Source organism: Sebastes umbrosus, chromosome 11 (genome assembly GCF_015220745.1).
Source record: "Sebastes umbrosus isolate fSebUmb1 chromosome 11, fSebUmb1.pri, whole genome shotgun sequence".
Lineage (NCBI taxonomy): Eukaryota > Metazoa > Chordata > Actinopteri > Perciformes > Sebastidae > Sebastes > Sebastes umbrosus.
Genome location: NC_051279.1, coordinates 5104037 through 5123478, shown reverse-complemented (window position 1 = coordinate 5123478; position 19442 = coordinate 5104037). Strand labels below are relative to the sequence as shown.

Genomic DNA, 19442 nt, shown 5'->3' with positions numbered 1-19442 from the left:
CTAACAAACAAAGTTCCCTTTCTTTTCAAAGTTTTAAAAAATCCTCCATCCAGTGAGAAATGTCATCAGGAATGAAAGACTTTTTCTAAAAAAGTGTAGCCCTTAAATGATCATATAATAAAACAAGAAATGTCTCACCTATATCACTGTTTCTCAACCTGGGGTCCCAACCCCCACTAGAGGGCGCCAAAGCCGCACTGGGGCCCGCAAGGCCTTCTTGATTTTAATGGGTGTAAGACAACTTTTAAAAAAAATAAACAGTTGGCCCATATCTCAGTATTCCAATCATTTCTGTGAAGAAAACTAAATGAATTTATTTTCAAAGTTTGGATTATTATTTAAGATACAAACAGGATAAGGGCAATAACTGTGAAGACCTGAACACAAGCTGTATTCACAGAGCCTTCCCTCTCTGCTAAACAGCCTCGTCCTGCATTAGAAAACAACCAAAGAGCTAATAGAACAATGGCCAAGCGTCAGGGAGAAGAAAGCCCTGGATATGTCAAAATAAGCCTATTAAAGGGACTCTATGTAAGAATCAGAAATGTCTTGTTAACAGCGACACCTGTGACCGTTAAGTCAGCGAAAGTCAGCCTCCTGTTGCTCGCGCTTGTGCTCGCTCTACATAGACATGAACGAGCATCGGTCAAAACAGTGAGGCGACACACGTCAGCTAAAACCACAATATCACTCTATATTTCAGCTGCTTGGCAGTAATGTTAGCTGACCAGACGAAGGTCTCTCCATGAATCAATGCTGATTCTAGTGTTGGCTTTTCCTGCTTCAGCCTCCGACTGCGGTCAGAAGGTGGAGCGAGATAGCGAGTGAGAATGAGCGCGGTGTGTGAGTGAAGGCAAGCCGGCAGGCAGCGGAGCAGACACAGCATCATCTCCCCTGTGTCCTCTGGCCGCGGTCGGGAGGCTGGAGCAGGATTAGTTGACACTGTTTTGCAAGACGGGCTTCACTAGATATAAGTTTGCGGTTTTGGTGCTTCCATGTAGTTTGTGTTGGAAAAGTGTAGCCACACGCAAGCGCGCATGGGACACCGACCCGCAATGATTTATAAGACTGTAAATATAAGAAGTTACAAACAGTACCTTTAAGTAGGTATGATTGTTAGAAATTAAAAAAAAAACAACACACACAATAGAGAGAATTGTATTAAAAGTGCTTTAAAATACCAGGAAAACTCCTCTCTGAATCAATATTCACAGGAAATGATCTGATCAAAATTCATCCAAATCACTTGTTTTACACAAACTTCCTGCAGTTATTGTGTTCTCTATTTTGGTTAATTGTACAGTTTATCAGTTTTTCTGTACTGTTATTGTTATGCATTGAATATAATACTAAATATAATATGTCACTTAGTCAGCGGTCATCAGTTTACTCTATGATAGAAAAGGGGTCCCCCTAAGGAAAAAGGTTGGGACCCACTAGATCACATGACATACAGTCTTTTTTTGTCAAGGAGCTAGATCATTAAACCTTCCTGTTCCTATAGCTAATGGTGATATACCTGAACGTAACAATACACACAGATCTTTTAGTTAAATTCTGCTTCCCATAAGGCTTTGCAGTACTGTGTTGCAGATGCAATGTGTACTGTCACCACAAGAGAGCAGCAGCAGCCTAAAGCTTGTTCTGTAAGTGAAGGTTCAAATCCAGCTGGAAAAAAATCCGACTTCATGGGGAAAAAGAAAACTTGTACAATTAAAAAAATGATTATTGAAGTTGTAAACTCAGTTAAATAAATTAGTTTTCATATCTAATATTACAACAGATACATATTAGCTGATAGCGTTTCCCCCAGTTCCTCACCTGCCTATGAACATTATTATTCTACCCCCGAGTATCAATATCAAACAAATCCTTCTTTTATGAATCACAGCTCTGAGAGAGGAGATTAACACTATTTAATTTGCTCATAAGCATCATTAGTGAGGTAGCATTTTCAACTCAACTCATCCACACTAACCCCCTTATGTCTTTAGTTAATTATAATTCCAAAGTTTTTAATGAAAATTGTGCATTAGTTTGATGCTGATCGTTTCCGCTACGCTCCTGCCCTCTACTAAGAGTAAGAGGGATGTTTTTGAAAAGAAGAGGGCTAGCTGTGAGTTTGTCACCGTACACATATAAAGATAATCACCCCAGTCCTACGTACCTACAGCGCTATTAGACCTGTGGTTCTGTACGAGTTTGCTGCAGGTCATTTCTGAAAATGACCTAATGTGCTTAGCCAGCCTTCCCTGGAAAAATAAAGGGTCAAAACATCTACTAGTGCAGGCATTTTACCTGATCCCTGACAAGGATGATGCATACATGTGTTGCTGTTGCAGGAGGGCTCACCCTCTTCTTGCACAGTTATATCACCGCATTAGGAATTGGCCAGATATTGAATCATACACTAAAGCTACAATCCTTTCGAAGGATCATCACAAAACACTGTAATGTATTATTAGGCATAGACCTTTAAGCCGAACACACCTGTTCCCTCACACACACATACTGCTCATGCACACACTAAAACTCCATTATATAGTTTCATGCAAGTGATCCCCAGAAGTTGCTGATAAAAACTTTCGAAATGTCACGGACAGACTTGACAAACACATAATTAACAAAGCAGCAGAGAACACTGTTTCCTCAAATAGAAACTTCCATCTACTGTCTCAATAGTGACCTCCTTCTGGCTCTGCTCTCTCTCTCTCCACTCCATGTGCCATCACCACCCACTTACTGCCTCCTCAGCGGGAGAAAGGTTAATACCCTGCTCCTGTCTGTGTCTGCTCTACCCTGTCGATGCGCGCGCACGCGTGTGTGTGTGTGTGTGCGTGTGTGTGTGTGTGTGCACATATATGCAGTAGGATTGCATCTCTACTTTCAGTGCAGTATAACAAAACCACCAGGTGCAAAGTCAATAGAAACAAAGCAAGTAAACAACTGGGACATAACAAGCCAACACAGTCTCTATCCAAACTCTGTATCTACTGTATGTACATGGACACTGTATTATATTTTTTAGTAGGGCTATCAAAGTTAACACGATAACATGTTAAGACAAATATGTTTTAACGCCACTAATTTCTTTAACACATTAACGCAACTTGCGATTTTTTTCCGATTGTAGCGGGTTTTAAAGCTAGAGAGAAGACACTGGTATCATATGAAACTAGAAAGGAATCCATCGGTACCAACCATGGTATACTAGCTTGTCACGAAGGAGGTTAAATAACGCTCCAAACTTATGCAAAATTTTGGCGAGGAAAAACTGGCATGGCCATTTCCACAGGGGATCCATTGACCTCTGACCTCCAGATATGTGAATGTAAATGGGTTCTATGGGTACCCACGAGTCTCTCCTTTACAGACATGCCCACTTTATGATAATCACATGCAGTTTGGGGCAAGTCATAGTCAAGTCAGCACACTGACACACTGACAGCTGTTGTTGCCTGTTGGGCTGCAGTTTGCCATGTTATGATTTGAGCATATTTTTTTATGTTAAATGCAGTACCTGTGAGGGATTCTGGACAATATTTGTCATTGTTTTGTGTTGATAATTGATTGCCAATAGTAAATATATACATACATTTGCATAAAGCAAGTATATTTTCCCACTCCCATGTTGAGAGTATTAAATACTTGACAAATCTCCCTTTAAGGTACATTTTCAACAGATAAAAACTGTACAATTAATTTGCGAATAATCGTTATTAACTATGGAAAATCATGCGATTAATTGCGATTAAATATTTTAATAAATTGACAGCCCTTATTTTTAGATTATTCTATTAATATGCTATTTAATCTTTTAAGATTATTATATTTTAGAAGTGCTGACAGGCATTGAAGAGAATGGGTGGCATTATTCTATATATATATATATCTTTTTATTTTTCTCTCCAAACACAACAATGTATTAGTCCATCTCCCATTTGTGGTCAACATGTTCAACTAAAAATTGTCAATGAGATAAAAGTGTGCAGGTTTGTTATTTGTCTTTATGTGAAGATAATTGTTGCACCTTTTGGGATGTGCGTTTGTCTGACAAAGTTGAATTTTGAATAGATTAGTTTATTAAAAATGTTACTAAAACAGGAATATAAACTGCATTTGCTGGAGACTATTTTCAGTGGTGGATTAATACACATTTGGTGCACGAGGGAGTATTTACAGCAGCAGGACGGTGTCTGTGGGACTGACTCAAAATAAACTACAGTGCCCGTGTTCATCGTAATCAAAGCCCATGAAGGCTCATTGATGTGTTTTTAATAGTTTATTTGACAACAATAGAGCTCTATGGCACAGAGGAATTAGATATATCAGCCTTCGGCAACACAGACAGTGCTATAGTTGTATAAATTCATTGTTGGTTTTTGGTCTTTTCACAGGATTTGTTGAAGATAAGACAACATATTGCCACATTCATCCTTTAAAGAACATGGGTTGTATCATTGGGGTTTCAGCAGTGCTTTAAACGTGGCATGTGAGTTATCTGTTCAGTATCACATGATGTGAAAACTTACAGCCCTACAAACTGTTCATAGGCTGGTTGCCCCAAAAAGTTATGCTGGTATTTAAAAACACGACTCACACTCCTCATCCGATGGAAATGTGAATTTGAGCCTCACACGTGGCAAGAAATGGATTTTTAAAGAGGCCCCCCTCCTGGCCAAATTTATGTCACGATTATTTTTTTTTATATATACAGAGCACTGCTTTCACTGCTTTTAAAAAAATCTTGGCATTAGTAGCTCTAATTATATATTATAAGCTGCTTAGAGCTAGTGTTAGGAAGTTAAACAGGTCATATTCCTCCCTCTAAGATCTATTTTATACTGCTGTGAAAACATTTATTTACGTTTCTTGTCAAAAAACTACATTTTACAAGATTACATATGAACGCATCATGATAGGGTTATAATTCTTCTTCCATTGCTCATTTTTACTGAATATAGCTTCTACCATAATGTAACCCTCTGTTAACATTAGTTATTCAGCTCCGTGCTGTCGGCAGACGAGCCGGTCACTGTGATGACTCTGAGCAGCATCATGGGAATGAATTACAATATAATAAGAGTCTGATTAACTTAGTTGTTCCAAATGTTTTTAAGGTTCTTTCTTTCTTATTTTGGACTTGCAGTTGTGACAAATTGCAGCTTTATGTTCTTCTTCACTCACACTGAAGAGCTTCCACACTGACGACATGTTGTGTGCGTGTGTGACGTTACTGACTGTGCCGCTGTGTGCCGATGTAAAACCATCATGTGGCGGCTGCACATGTGAGTGTGACCGGCAAAAAAATCGTATATATGAGACTGGTGAAACCCGGCAGGCTTCAATCGGCTGCTGATTGACATCTCTAGCTGTTAGTTTACGAAGCGTTTGATTTTTGCCGCAGAGTTTTCTATGAGCGGAGCATTTTAAATGTCAATACCGCAGTCGATCGTGTTCATTTCATTGTGCGAAGCCCAAATTGTGATCGTGATTAATATTTAATTAATTGCGCAGCCTTACTCTAAATTGCTTTTTTTGATGGTGTGCCAAAACTAGCTGCTAGGTAGGTATTATGCAATTGGTGACATCACCACATCACAGAAGAAAACGCAGGACTTCAATCAAGGTGTTTCAGGCAGTTCGAGAGCAGTGTTTCTGTCGGGGAGAGTAACTCCCTTTGGTGTGGACTTGTCACTTTGCAGACCTTTTACATGCACAAAAAACTACATAACACACTAAAGGAAAGGGAAAACGCATAATAAATCCTCTTTAAAGCTGCTGAATACAGTCTAAACACTGTGGTAGTGCTGTAGCAGATGGTATTCCTCTTTCATAGCTATAGTCATCGGTTACCAAATGTTGCTATAAAGCTATGCCCTAGTGGCACGGTATTTTTTACAGTCGAACAATGAACTTATTATTCTTAACTCCCTTCCACCCTGATACTCAGGAATGATATATTACTCTAATAGCTGAGGTGCTGCAGAGTATTGGAAACTAGGTAATGTGTGCTGTGCTGCTGCTGCTGCTGCTGCTGGACAAATTATGTAATGATGATATTGTATCGAAGTTAGAGCTTTTTACTGCATGATGAACTGTATTTTTTATTGCGTGCTGGCCAACATTTATGCTCCTTTAAATTGTTCCAATGATACTGACCCTGCAATGTGTAAATACAGGTTTCACCTTGCCCATCTGGTACGACAAGCAAAGTTAAAAAAACCCCACAAAGAATGGATTATGAAATACTCTTTGACCAAAAGTCTGATCTCTGCACAATGAAAATGGGTCTGAATTGTACCGTCAGCATTGTGGAAAAACCTTACGTCCACAAAATGTCAGCGTTCGGTCTTGATTGATTTTACACAATATATTATGTCAGAGCATTTTCACAATCATTTGGATTGCTTCCTGAATAACATGTGTTCTGCAGGTGGAGGACAATGTAATCTGGTGTTAAAAATGGAACATCCAAAATAGTGTTTTTCCACTAACGCATCTGCCAGGAGGAAAACAGGCCATTATCCTCCTGAAGGATGCCCAGTGTGCAAACTGCAGACACACAAACATACAGTACAAGGCCCTCATTAAAGCGGCTCAGCAACATGTTACAGCACTCATGTCTCCACTGCATCTTCTCCAGGCTGTGCCACAGATAATGTCTCCTCTGAATGTGGCATTTGCCACCACGGGGGTTGTTAACACTGCACTGCCCGAAGCTGCTGGTGCGTCTTGCATGTGTTGGCTGTAGGATTATGGAGCAAAAAAAAGCATTTAAAGTTCACGGCTGAATAATTGATAGTGCGTTGGATGGGTCACGGGGTGGCAGCGAGGATGAGGAGGTGGAAAGTGGAAGGCAAATGCCAGCAGATGATCACTACACTCACCTCAGCCTGTGAGGGCTTGTTAGCAGCTGTATCTGAATAGCTCTCTGCTACATGGAGATATCCAGATAATGAGATTTGGGTAATGAACCAGGGTGATATAATAGTCATATTCCATCGCCTAACTACGGAGGGTTTTTAATTTAGACTGAAGAAATAATGGTCTCCTTCTCAATTGCTGCAATAAGTAATTTTCAAGAGGGAACTTTAACACTGGCATTACATTGCAATTAGAGCGCTTACACAAGAACTACAAAAACATGAGCATAAAATGGAATAAGAGTGTAGTCAATAATCCAAATAGGCTGCATTGGAAATGGCAAAAAAAAGAATTGTTGGTAAAGTATTGTTCTTAGATAACGAGCAGTTAACCTTTGGATGGAACATCCCTCAAAGGATTCATCAATATCAAATGATGTTGGCAGATCATTCATGTAAGATCATTAAGTTTTAAATTTTTTTATTACTAAATCAACTTTCTATTCTAATGAATATAACTCGTCAGTTTCGTCAACATAAAGTGATGACATCTTGACAGATTCGTCAAGCAAATGTAGATACATAATATGATCTTTCTTTTGGTAACGACTAAATTAATTGACTATAATAGCGTTAGAGCCAAAATAGCTTTTTGGTTATTGTCGTTAAATAGATGTAATTTATGGCGTTATTAGATTGCTGCTTGACTGCTCCTTTAATGCAGTGCCTTTAATATCTCCCTTTGTGTGCATCAAGTGGGAGAGCAAATGCGTTTTTGATCGCAGTGAAAATGTTTTTTTGAAAGGCTAAACGCCAACAAGTATGGACTGAATACTTTGTTAGATTTTGATACTAAGAGGGGTCTAAACCCCAGGTTGGAAACCACTGCCCTAAATGTTACACACTGGTCCGTTAAAAGCCTAAAGGCCATTGTGAATGACTTTGTGTGCACTTGTGTGACTGCTGGATGTGAACAGGGGGTTCAAACAGGTGTACAGGGAGTCCAGTCTCTCTCTTATCGACACTAACTACATCACTGTTTCTACTCGTGAAATGAAAGCAGATAAAGTCAGCCATGACTGATACCGCCTGCCACATTTTTTGCTGATTTCTCGAAGCAGCTTCTGTAGCATTTTATAGACTTGGCCGTGGAGAGGAGGAAGAGATGAAATGGTCTATGAATTAGCAGAGGTGGTTACAGAGCAGTGTTGCTCACTACTCGTGTGTGCTAGGCCAGCAAGCATAGAGTTATTGATTTGCAGGTCAAACAGCATCTACGTATCTAAGTTAAAACCAGGCTAAAGGTTACATTCATTTTCAACAGCATTTAAATGACTGTTGTTGATCGTGCAGGTTCTAAGAGTAAAATCAGTGTTTTTAGCAATAGCACCTTGTGGTCTGTCGAAGCACAACTTTGATCCAGACTGAAATATCCGAACAAATATTTGATGGATTGGCATGAAATTCTGTACAGACGTTCATGGTTCCCAGAGGATAAACCCTCCTGTCTTTGGTGATCCCCTGACTTTTCTTCTAGCGTCACCATGAGGTTGACATTTGGATGAATTGCCATGAAATTTGGATCACACATTCATGTCCCCCTCAGGATGATTTGTAAAAACGTTTGATTATTTAAAGGTACAGTGTGTAGGATTTAGTGGCATCTAGTGGGGTCAATAACTCTATGCTTGTCTATGTATATTATCAATATGAGAACATATGTGGTATTGCTTTTCACCTTGCCACCCAGTCCTTCCTAGACATGCAAATGACTCAAATTCATGCTATACCCTCTGGGTATTTGATAGTTGTTTAAATTGACCTTTAACCCCGGTAACGTCACTATTTAGCCTCCTTGAACTGATGCATTGATCAGAAATTGATTATGGATGCACTATATAGCCTACACTGTTAAGAATGTCCCAGTAAAATAACAGTAAAGAACTGGCAGCAGGGTTGCCTTTATGTTACTGTAAAATTAACATTATTATACTGTCGCTGAAATTTACAGCTTTGTACTGTTAATGAAAAATACAGTTTGAACTGTTTTTTTTTATTAATTTCACAGTATTTTACAGTTAATTTACTGTTTAAAGATACATTATATAGCTGTTTTCCACCTTTCTTTTACATTATCTTACTTATGTTGTTGTTTTAATGCACTATTTAGGTTGTATTTTTTACATACAACATTATTTTTTGCGTAAATGAATAGACTTAGCAGGTTACAGATATATAGGAATAGTCACACTAAATACAATTAAAGGCACTTGTTAGGAAAAAGGCTATAATAGACTTGTTTTCCCAAAATGTCTGTCTCTAGCTGGCTACAAGCACAGAATGCAAACCAGAACAACATGTGATGAAGAACAATAAAGCTAATTCACTGATTTTACAATCATGTACAATGTACAAGCCTCACATGTGCAGATCAGGTCCCAGAATTAAAAAAATACTGCATGAAACTGTTACTGATGATACTTTAGACAGTTGATTAAGAATGCATTATAGTTCAGTTAAAAAACGGCCTATGAGCGTAATTTAACAGGTTTACTTTTGTATTAACAGTAAAGCACTGTTTTTAGCAATAACAGGTTAATACTGTTGAAATCCTGCTGTAAACTAACAGATATTGTTTACAGTGTACGGTGTGAGCCAGCAGCAGCTGCAGCAGCAAGTAGTGGGAGTCAGAGAAGCTAAATGCAAAAGAAGAAAATGTGACAAAATGAGGTTGTGTGGGACTCCGCTGGATGGATGTAGTGTTTAAGTTGAGCGCAGCGTGTAACTCATTAGAAAATCTTTGAGGAGATTTTTGCCCAGAGCCTCCTCCCAACCACACTCATCTCTCTCTCTCCATCTCTCTATCCTCTCCTCATCTCTCTCTCTCTCTCTCATCTCCTCTCTCCTCATCTCTCTCTCTCTCTCTCTCTCTCTCTCCTCTCCTCTCTCCTCTCCTCTCCTCTCCTCTCCTCTCCTTTCCTCTCCTCTCTCCTCCCAACCACACTCATCTCTCTCTCTCCATCTCTCTATCCTCTCCTCACCTCTCTATCTCTCTCTCTCTCATCTCCTCTCTCCTCATCTCTCTCTCTCTCTCTCCTCTCCTCTCTCCTCTCCTCTCCTCTCCTCTCCTTTCCTCTCCTCTCTCCTCCCAACCACACTCATCTCTCTCTCTCCATCTCTCTATCCTCTCATCTCTCTCTCTCTCTCTCATCTCCTCTCTCCTCATCTCTCTCTCTCTCTCTCTCTCCTCTCCTCTCCTCTCCTCTCCTCTCTCCTCCCAACCACACTCATCTCTCTCTCTCTCTCCTCTCCTCTCCTCTCCTCTCTCCTCTCTCCTCCCAACCACACTCATCTCTCTCTCTCCATCTCTCTATCCTCTCCTCATCTCTCTCTCTCTCTCTCATCTCCTCTCTCCTCATCTCTCTCTCTCTCTCTCTCTCCTCTCCTCTTGTCTCTCTCTCTCTCTCCTCTCCTCTCCTCTCCTCTCTCCTCCCAACCACACTCATCTCTCTCTCTCCATCTCTCTATCTTCTCCTCATCTCTCTCTCTCTCTCTCTCATCTCCTCTCTCCTCATCTCTCTCTCTCTCTCTCTCTCCTCTCCTCTCCTCTCTCCTCCCAACCACACTCATCTCTCTCTCTCTCTCTTTCTCTCTCTCTCTCTCTCCTCTCCTCTCTCCTCATCTCTCTATCTCTCTCCTCATCTCTCTCTCTCTCTCTCTCTCTCCTCTCCTCTTGTCTCTCTCTCTCTCTCCTCTCATCTGTCCTCATCTCTCTCCTCTCCTCTCCTCTCCTCTCTCTCTCTCTCTCCTCTCCTCTCCTCTCTTCTCATCTCTCTCTCCTCTCTCTCTCTCTCTCTCTCTCTCTCTCTCTCTCCTCTCCTCATCTCTCTCCTTTCTCCTCATCTCTCTCCTCTCCTCTCCTCTCTCCTCTCCTCATCTCTCTCTCTCTTGTCTCTCTCTCTCTCTCTCTCCTCCTCTCCTTTCTCTCTCTCTCTCTCTCTCTCTCTCCTCTCACACACTCTCTCAGCCTGCTGTCGGTGCTGCAGTGGCTCAGTCGCAGCTCTCTGGCTCTCTGGCGCGCCTGCTTTGCTTTTTTTCCGCGGCAAATCGTTTCATCTGTTGGAATACGTTCTGCGTTAAAGGGCTTTGGAGAGATGCTGCCTTCTATTTCTGCTGCTTCAGCTGCTTCAGCTCTCACTTCACACTGTTGTGTGTTGTGTTTTTTTTAGCATGCAGCTTCAAAATCCACATCTCATTCGACCCGGTTGACGTGTTTCTGCGCGGACTCCACAGCATCTAATTCGCGCGTCCTTTTTTTGCTTTTGTGCGTAAAACTCGTGAGTAGGCGCTGTCCAATATATTCATGATTGATTGCAAAGCACAAAGCGACGCGTTCGTTTTAGTCACTGCAACAAATGTGTGTTTGAATTGCACAGATATGATACGAGCTGGATGGAAACTTGACTGATGAGCTCCTCGAGGTTGAGCAGCAGCAGCAGCCGCGTGTCCTCACATGATCGCTGCAAAAGTCTGAACTGTGTTTGACTTTGTACCCGAAAATAATCCAGCATGCATGTATATAATTAACCGTGCATTATGCTAAATTATACACCGACTTGATTATTTACTCGATTGCTAAACACTTGCAATTAAAAGTAAATAGTTTGCATGCACAATATCTGCCAAAATCGACGTTTAGGAGCCGGACACGTGTTGAGTTCCAACAAAATTACGCACGAAAAATCAGATTCAGCTGCAGCAACTTGTCTCCAGTTCAGCTCACCTTGAAACCATGCTGCTGGTGATGTGCAGAAGTCATGCGATGTTCCTCCTCCGGGCATCTCTCATGGTCCTTCTCCTCCTCTGGCCACGGCCATCATCCGCAGGAAAGAAGAAGCTGTACATCGGAGCTCTTTTCCCGATGAGTGGAGGCTGGCCCGGCGGTCAGGCGTGCATGCCCTCCGCTCAGATGGCCCTGGACCTGGTGAACAACAGGAGCGACATCCTGCCCGACTACGAGCTGGAGCTCATCCACTACGACAGCATGGTGAGTGAGAGTGCATGTGGTTGGAGAGAGTCAGAGGAGGTGCGCACCTAAGTGCATGTGTGTGGTGTCAGTCAGTCTCTAATTATCATAACTGATGTCATTTTTAAGTGGCATTTGTCATGCACTGTTTCATTGTGATGCAATGTTTTCTGACTTTATATGGAGCTTATTATATGTTTCCCACTCTGGCTTTGGAGAGTCAGAGGAAGTACTGTACTTAAAGGTCCCATATTGTAAAAAGTGGAATTTTCATGTCTTATATATTATAAAGCAGGTGTAAGTGCTATATATAAATACTGTTAAACTATCAAAAAGCTCAATATATATGAAGAAATACACACAGCCCGTATGCAAAAATTGTGCATTTGATTTCTGCCCATTTGTGATGTCACAAATACACAATATATATAGATCATTGCACAGTTTTAAACGTAAACATTCAAAATGTGTCCCAATTTATTTCCTGGTTGCAGTGTATGTAAATAACATTAGCTGACAGGAAGTAAACATGGACCCAAACTGTTGCCAAGCAACGCAATTCTGTTGCATTTCCGTTGAAATTAGCTAAAACGGAGCGTTTCAGACAGAGCATGAATACAGGTATATTCAGGCCGACAGTATGAGGAAAATAAAGTTGTTTTTTTAACATTACAGCATGTAAACATCTTCTAGTAGAAACACAAAATACAAGTATGAACCTGAAAATGAGCACGGTATGGGTCCTTTAAGTGCATCTGTGTGGTTCAGTCAGTGAGGGGAGATCTAATCACCTGCCTCTCTAATTATCATAACTGATGTCATTTTAAGTGTCATTTACGATAACACGATAATACTTTATTGTCAGACAGGTCTGAAATTTGTTTTTCATAACAGCAGCTCCATTTGCAACATCACAGAAAGGACAAAGACAAGAAACAAGGATACATACATTTAAACATTACAATCACAGAAGACGATATTCAGGGCACTTCAACGTACATTTGATCTGGGATTAGGCTCCATATTTAGACTGGTGTACAATAGAGTACTTCAGTGTAACCTTATTAAATCGTGGAACTCTGTATCTCCGATTTGATGGTAACAATTCATATTCACTGTTCAAAACATGGGATCAGAGACGATGGTGTTAGCCAGCCTTTATATGTTATTATGAGAGGCTGATTCATAGAATTTCTCAAGGGGTTGATCTACAATCTTTGAGCAGATTTTCATTTGGTGAAGCAGTTTTGACTTTAAAGTAGTGGAGAAACTCTTGTACCATGTAGTATAACAATACTGTAGAACACTCATAATCACAGAAGTCATGCACTGTTTCATTGTGATGCAATGTTTTCTGACTTTATGGAGCTTATTATTATATTTCCCGGTCTGTTTTTTTCTCCAGATGCATCTCAGGTATATTAAATGTCACGTTGCTAAAAAAAACCAAAACAAGACAGGCTGCCATTTTTTAAGGAACACCTGTCTTTTCCCCATGGTCACATGTCTCAAAGAGGAGCTTTCATAAAAAGGTCACCCCACTGATAACTAACCCCTCAAGTCTTCACTCTGCTTCACAAAGGGGGGCTGCCATGCCACGTATACAGAGAGCCGGTTTAGTGCTAAATGGACAAACACACCTCCTGCTTGTTGCTCATCAATCATTAATCATGGTGGTATTTTAAAATGTCAGCATTATCAACCACCATAAATCCAATATCCGCCCCCCGACTGGTTTCATTTCCCCTCGCTGCCCCAGATTACCACCCACTACACTGACAGAGACTTTAATTAAAAAGCACATTATTTATCTTAGTAAAACAAATGCTCTTATTTGCGCCTTGTTGCTGTTTGTCCTAATTGTTATTCTGAAAGTTTTTCCCCCCCAAAAGGAACCATTTTTTCTCAACAGCGGGATGAGTGGAGAGACACATGAAAACAATTACTGGATATCCAGTATGTCTTCTCTCTTGAGGGTTATTATCAATCATGCTGCAGGACAGATGCCTGGAGAGTGGCCGGGGCACCAAACAGTTAACTGTACTGGGACTGGTTAGAAATTTTGCTACGAGCTTTATTCTGATTGGTGTACAAGGCTCTGCATTGGAATCCTGTTAAACAGAATAGCAGCGAGGGAGAGAGAGAGAGAGAGAGAGAGAGAATGTGTTTGTGAGAGAGAACGAGGGAGAGAGAGAGAGAGAGAGAGAGGGAGAGTTGGCATGGCAACACAGTTACTCTTGAAGCAAACCACAGAAACAAATAAGATTTCAGCTCTGTGAAAATATGTGTGCAAATTCATATGCTGGATGTATGCAGAGCTGATAGTACAGTGCATGCTTATTCACATTTGGTTATGCATCCACCTTGTTCTTTACAATCAAACGCTAAACAGATCAAATGTGTGTGTGTGTGTGTGTGTGCATCCTCTGATTACAAGTGTAGTGGAGCAGGCAGCTGCAGATGTAGCTGCCATAAACATAAAGATAAAGCAATGGCATGAACAGATTTCATAGGGATTGGGAGACATCGCTCCTCGTGCTTCAGGAGTCACTGGCGCCTCCGGCTCGATAAATAGATGCAGATCCTTTGAATAGAACAGCTCAAAGAGGCTGGTGTAACATTGTCTGAGTGACGCTGTTAATTCCTTGAATTAAATCAAGGGGGGAATTTATTGCTCCCTGCTCAGGGTACAGTGTGTTTGGAAAGAGGTTTTTTTTTTTTTTACCTTCTCATTGCAAACACTTTTCACCTGGCTGGAATAGTAATGAGGATCTTACTCTCTGAGAGGCAGAAAAGCAATTATAAGAATAGGGATTAATTAGCTATGATATTACGACTCACTCCTTATTCTTGTTTGGTCAGAGAGAGAGAGTGAATCTCCACCCTTGTGAGCACAACTCTTTGTTTAACTGTGAGATTAAGACAAGGGCGGTAACTGGCCCTTTGTTTGCTCGCATCTCAAGATCAAGGCAGGAGAAGCGTAATTATGCAGCAGAGTCTCTTGACCTGAATTTATCATGATGAGGAACTTTTATTGCGTATTTTAAAGTCAAACAGCGGCATCGAATACGAGACACGCGTTAAAGTTTGGCTTGGATCTGGCAAACAGATGCCTAAATACACATTGACACACTAGTTCGTGACCATTAGGGTTGGTAGTATCAAGCGATGTCCTCAGCTTGTTCAACATCATACAATATTCATGAAGCTCAACACTTAATCCCAGCCTGTCCCTTTAATGGATGCAGATACCCCGTGGTAGCAGAACGGCTTGTTTCTCTGGCTATTCTGGCGACAGCATCAGACTATTTACAGCCTTCTGAGATCTACACACACACAGACAGACGCGTACACACACACACACATGCATTGCAGTATGTGCAGACACACACTCTCCGCGCAGGCCGTTGCCATGGATATATCAAAGCCGAGACTGCAAACTTTGATCAATTATTAACAGTGATGGAGTGAGACAGTGGAGATACAGAGAAATGGTGAAACAAGGTGCTTCCCTCACTTCCGCCCTTTATTTTAATTGGCAGCCGTGACACTATTTCCCCATCCGCTGTGGCATAACCGGTATTCTTCGCCGGTACTCATGCATGTCAACCGTTGGCATACGAGCCCATACTCGGGTGCCAGACGTAATTATGGAGAAATTAGGAGATGTAGCTGCACATGCTTTGAGATTCAATACGTAGGCTCTCCCCCAGGCCCTAATCTTATCCCCTCTTCACACTCTTTTTATATTATTCAATCTGGAGTGTAATTAGAGAGTGTATTATGACGAACCAGCGTCATCTCCCGCTCTCCCCAGCCCAGGGAACCTTACGTTTCTTTCAAAGGTCCTCGCGAGCTGTTGGTTTGACTGATTGAAAAGGCTGCATAGGCATGTTAACATCGACACTGTTATTGGCTCGGGGAATTTCAGCACCAAGGACAGCGACAGGAGTGGTGGTGCTATGTGTGTACCTGTAGCTGTATGAGTGTGTTTTTATGACCCTGTACACACACACGCACTAATCTGTGTGTGTTGGTGTGTTTACTTGTACATCTATCTTTGTGAGGACCAATTTGAGTTTTAGACCTTCATAGTGAGGACATTTTTGGAAAGTGAGGACATTTTGGCCGGTCCTCACTCGGATCGGACTTGGTTTTAGGGTTCAGGTTAGAATTAGGTTTAGGTAAGGGTTAGTAACACGTGCCAATTTCCGCTCGTTACATGCATACAGCCTTTTCAAATTAAACTTCCATCTTCACAGGAAACAACTTGTTCAGGTTTAGGCAGCAAAACTACTTAGTCAGGTTTAGGAAAAGATCGACTTGGTTAGATTTAGGCAACAAAACTACTTAACGGTAGTTAGGTTTAGGCAACAAAACTACTTGGTTAGATTTAGGCAACAAAACTACTTAGTAAGGTTTAGGAAAGGATCAACTTGATTAGGTTTAGGCAACAAAACTAATGGGTTAAATTGAGGAAAATATCGATTTTGTTAGATTTAGGCACCAAAACTACTTAACGTAGTTAGGTTTAGGCAACAAAACTACTTGGTTAGGTTTAGGAAAATATCGACTTGGTTAGGTTTAGGCAACAAAAATACTTAACGGTAGTTAGGTTTAGGAAACAAAAGGACTTTGTTAGATTTAGGCAACAAAACTACTTAGTTAGGTTTAGGCAACAAAACTACCTAGTTAGGGTTAGGCAACACAACTACTTAGATAGGTTTAGGAAAAGATCATGATTTGGGTTTAAAAAGTGTAACTTAAATACCAAAGTTATGTGACAAATGAATCAATGTTGACGTCTGGTTTGACACCGGCCTCCTGGGCAAAAAAGTTGAATGTTTTTGACCCACACATCCATCCAGACCACCTCCCTACGTGGCGTTTGTCGCTCTTTATAGTTCCTGGTTCACGATTACGGGGATTACATACATATTGATTTTGTTGGATATATACAAATTACAGTGCATTACTTTTCGTTGGTATAGCTATGAACGGTGTATGAGAGCAGCCTGTAAGGTTAAGATAAGGGGCTAGGGAATACATTATGTCAATGAGTGTTCTCACAAAGATAGAATTACAGGGATGTGTGTGTGTGTGTGTGTGTGTGTGTGTGTGTGTGTGTGTGTGTGTGTGATGGTAAATGTGTATGTGAATGGCATCGGGGGCCGTCAATCCAGGCGCTCTCATGAGCCAAGGAGGGCTAGAAATGAAAGTGGAAACGGTGATGACTCCAGGGGGTTGTAGAAGACAGACCTCCAAGAATAGCATAGATTCCTCAACCTTTATGGCATACCTGCCAACACCCCTGTTTTCTCTCTCTCTCGATGTTTTTTTCATAAGGGAGACTGTGTGCATTTTCACCTCTTTCTGCCCCCCGTGTTCCCTTTTTGTTACCAAAAGGTTTCTTTTCTTACGTTCATAGAAACACTTGACTGATCACTTGAAATGTCCAGGTGGACTGGAGTCTGATGCTGTTGTGTTCAAGAATAGACCCTCGTTATATTCATGAACAGCCTGTAAGTACTAACTCTAAGGGGTAAAACAACTGACTTCAAGTGCAAGCTCTTTCCTTCAACACGGATTACATTCTTTTTTATAGCAAAATTGAAATCTTTGTTCATGCGTCCGGTTCCATAATCTTGCAATCTTTTTTTTTTGCTTTTTAAAGGTGCAATGTGTAATGCCTCTGCACATGCTACAAACAAATAGGGGGCAGAATTTCATCTCTACCACTGGGTCCATACAAGCTAAATTTGCAATCATCAGTTATTTAAAAAAAAAAATGCCAACTACTAACTAATCAGCACGGCAAGAACAGGCTAAATTCAACCAAACTGCTGAATCTCTGAGAGCAGGTCAAAATAACACTGCTATTTTATAATCCTCATGTGTGGCATCGGCCTGTAGTTTACGTTATAGCTTGTTTAGCTCAGTTTTAGCACAACCATAGTAGCAGGAACACATTAGCAACATCAAAACCATATATCTACGCCATTTTGGAAGGATTTTTGTTACGTTTTCTGTTTTCATTTGTTGCAATAAAAATGCGTTTCGCTAAATAGCTAACGTTAAATGTTACTTGCCAGTCTTAAAGAAACGTTGGGACTTCAATATCAAACCTCATCTCTTTACTCGCCAAGAACTGTCTCCAGCGGTGGAAAGTCACACCAATGTTTACTCTTGTTTTGCTTCTTTTTATATCTCTTCTTTTGATTGCCGCCAAACATGGTTTCCTCTGATGTACGAGTGGTATTAAAAGACAGGACGGGCTGAGGCTAGCTGGTTAGCATGCTCATTTCAGTAGATATCTCTGCAACACAATACATAGATGTCTTTGGCATAACGTCAACACTGTAATCTCTTCACAATCTGTTTATAATGTTAGTTCATTTTCTGAATGTTTTAAACTAAAATTCTGGCCATATCTTACAAATTCCACCTTTAAGGGTGTTTGTCCACTAGTGATTGGGTTTGGCATTAATTTACAAACATTGAATTCTACATGGTTGCCAGTTTTGAGCCAATTAAAAAACATTTGTCTGTCTGACAGCAAGATAATATGTAGAAAAATAAAATTGACTAAACAAGTCGAGGGATAATAGCTCTATATTGGTGAAAATACTTAACTGACCTCTACAAGAATCTGTTTTTCTTTATTCAATTTGAATTTCTACACATTATGAGCAGCGAGTCATTTGGAAAATTTAATAAAACATCCTGTTATTAAAGGCCGCATGAGGTTGGATTGTAATGACAGATTTATTAAATAATTCAAAGATAATCAGCGTAGGCGATGAATTAGCGCTCATCAGTGTAAAGTTAAAACACTGTAACACCAGAAAGCTAACAAGCTTCTTCTCAGCATGCAGCCAGCCCACAGTCACAGTGACAGGGAACACAAACAACCTTCGGGAAAGACAGTATTTAAAAAAAAAAAAAAGGTTCTGTGCGTCAATCTGCGTCTCCCTCACATGATAAGATAACACAGCAATTTGTTTTAAGAGGGAGAGGCAACCACCGGGCTGCAGGTTTGAACACTGCAGCAGCTGATTTACCAGCGATGAGGAAGTGATCTGTGAAATCAGCTGGCGTAGTGATTGATCGGAAGGAAAACCGGTAGCCTCTCGACAACGCATTGCACAAGGTTGCCTATTCCCACATGGCGTCAATATTGTGAAACTGCTTTCCCAGTCAATATTAATGCCGTTAATCCAGTGGATTTATAGATGGTTAGCAGTGCATGGAGATAGTGAGTCATTTTACAGGCATGGACTCCAAAACTAATTATCATTTACAGTATTTTGTGTAAAGACGTCAAATCCAGGTTTCCTAGTACTTCCTCCGTTGCAGGTTTTGGTAATCAAGCCACTGCCCTTGGTGGCGGAGTGTTAAATTAAAACAAATGAATCATCTTTGGACCCTTGTGATAAATTTGAACACCCTGTTTTCAAGGATTTATTACATTGTTGGATTGCCAGACTGCCTTGAAGGCACAGAGATACATTTGTAAGGTTTTTGCTCGCTGCTAGTATTTTTATGAAAAG

The 19442-nt window shown here is 40.7% G+C and overlaps 1 protein-coding gene across 2 annotated transcripts in view; it reads left to right on the top strand.

Moving 5' to 3' along the window:
* Nucleotides 1–19442, top strand: part of gabbr1a (gamma-aminobutyric acid (GABA) B receptor, 1a) — an 85417-nt gene that overhangs the window by 14887 nt on the left and 51088 nt on the right. For both annotated transcript variants that reach the window (XM_037784171.1, XM_037784172.1), the window contains one exon: nucleotides 11753–11913. In XM_037784171.1, coding sequence (XP_037640099.1) covers nucleotides 11753–11913 — 161 coding nt within the window. The remainder of the gene's footprint in view (nucleotides 1–11752; nucleotides 11914–19442) is intronic.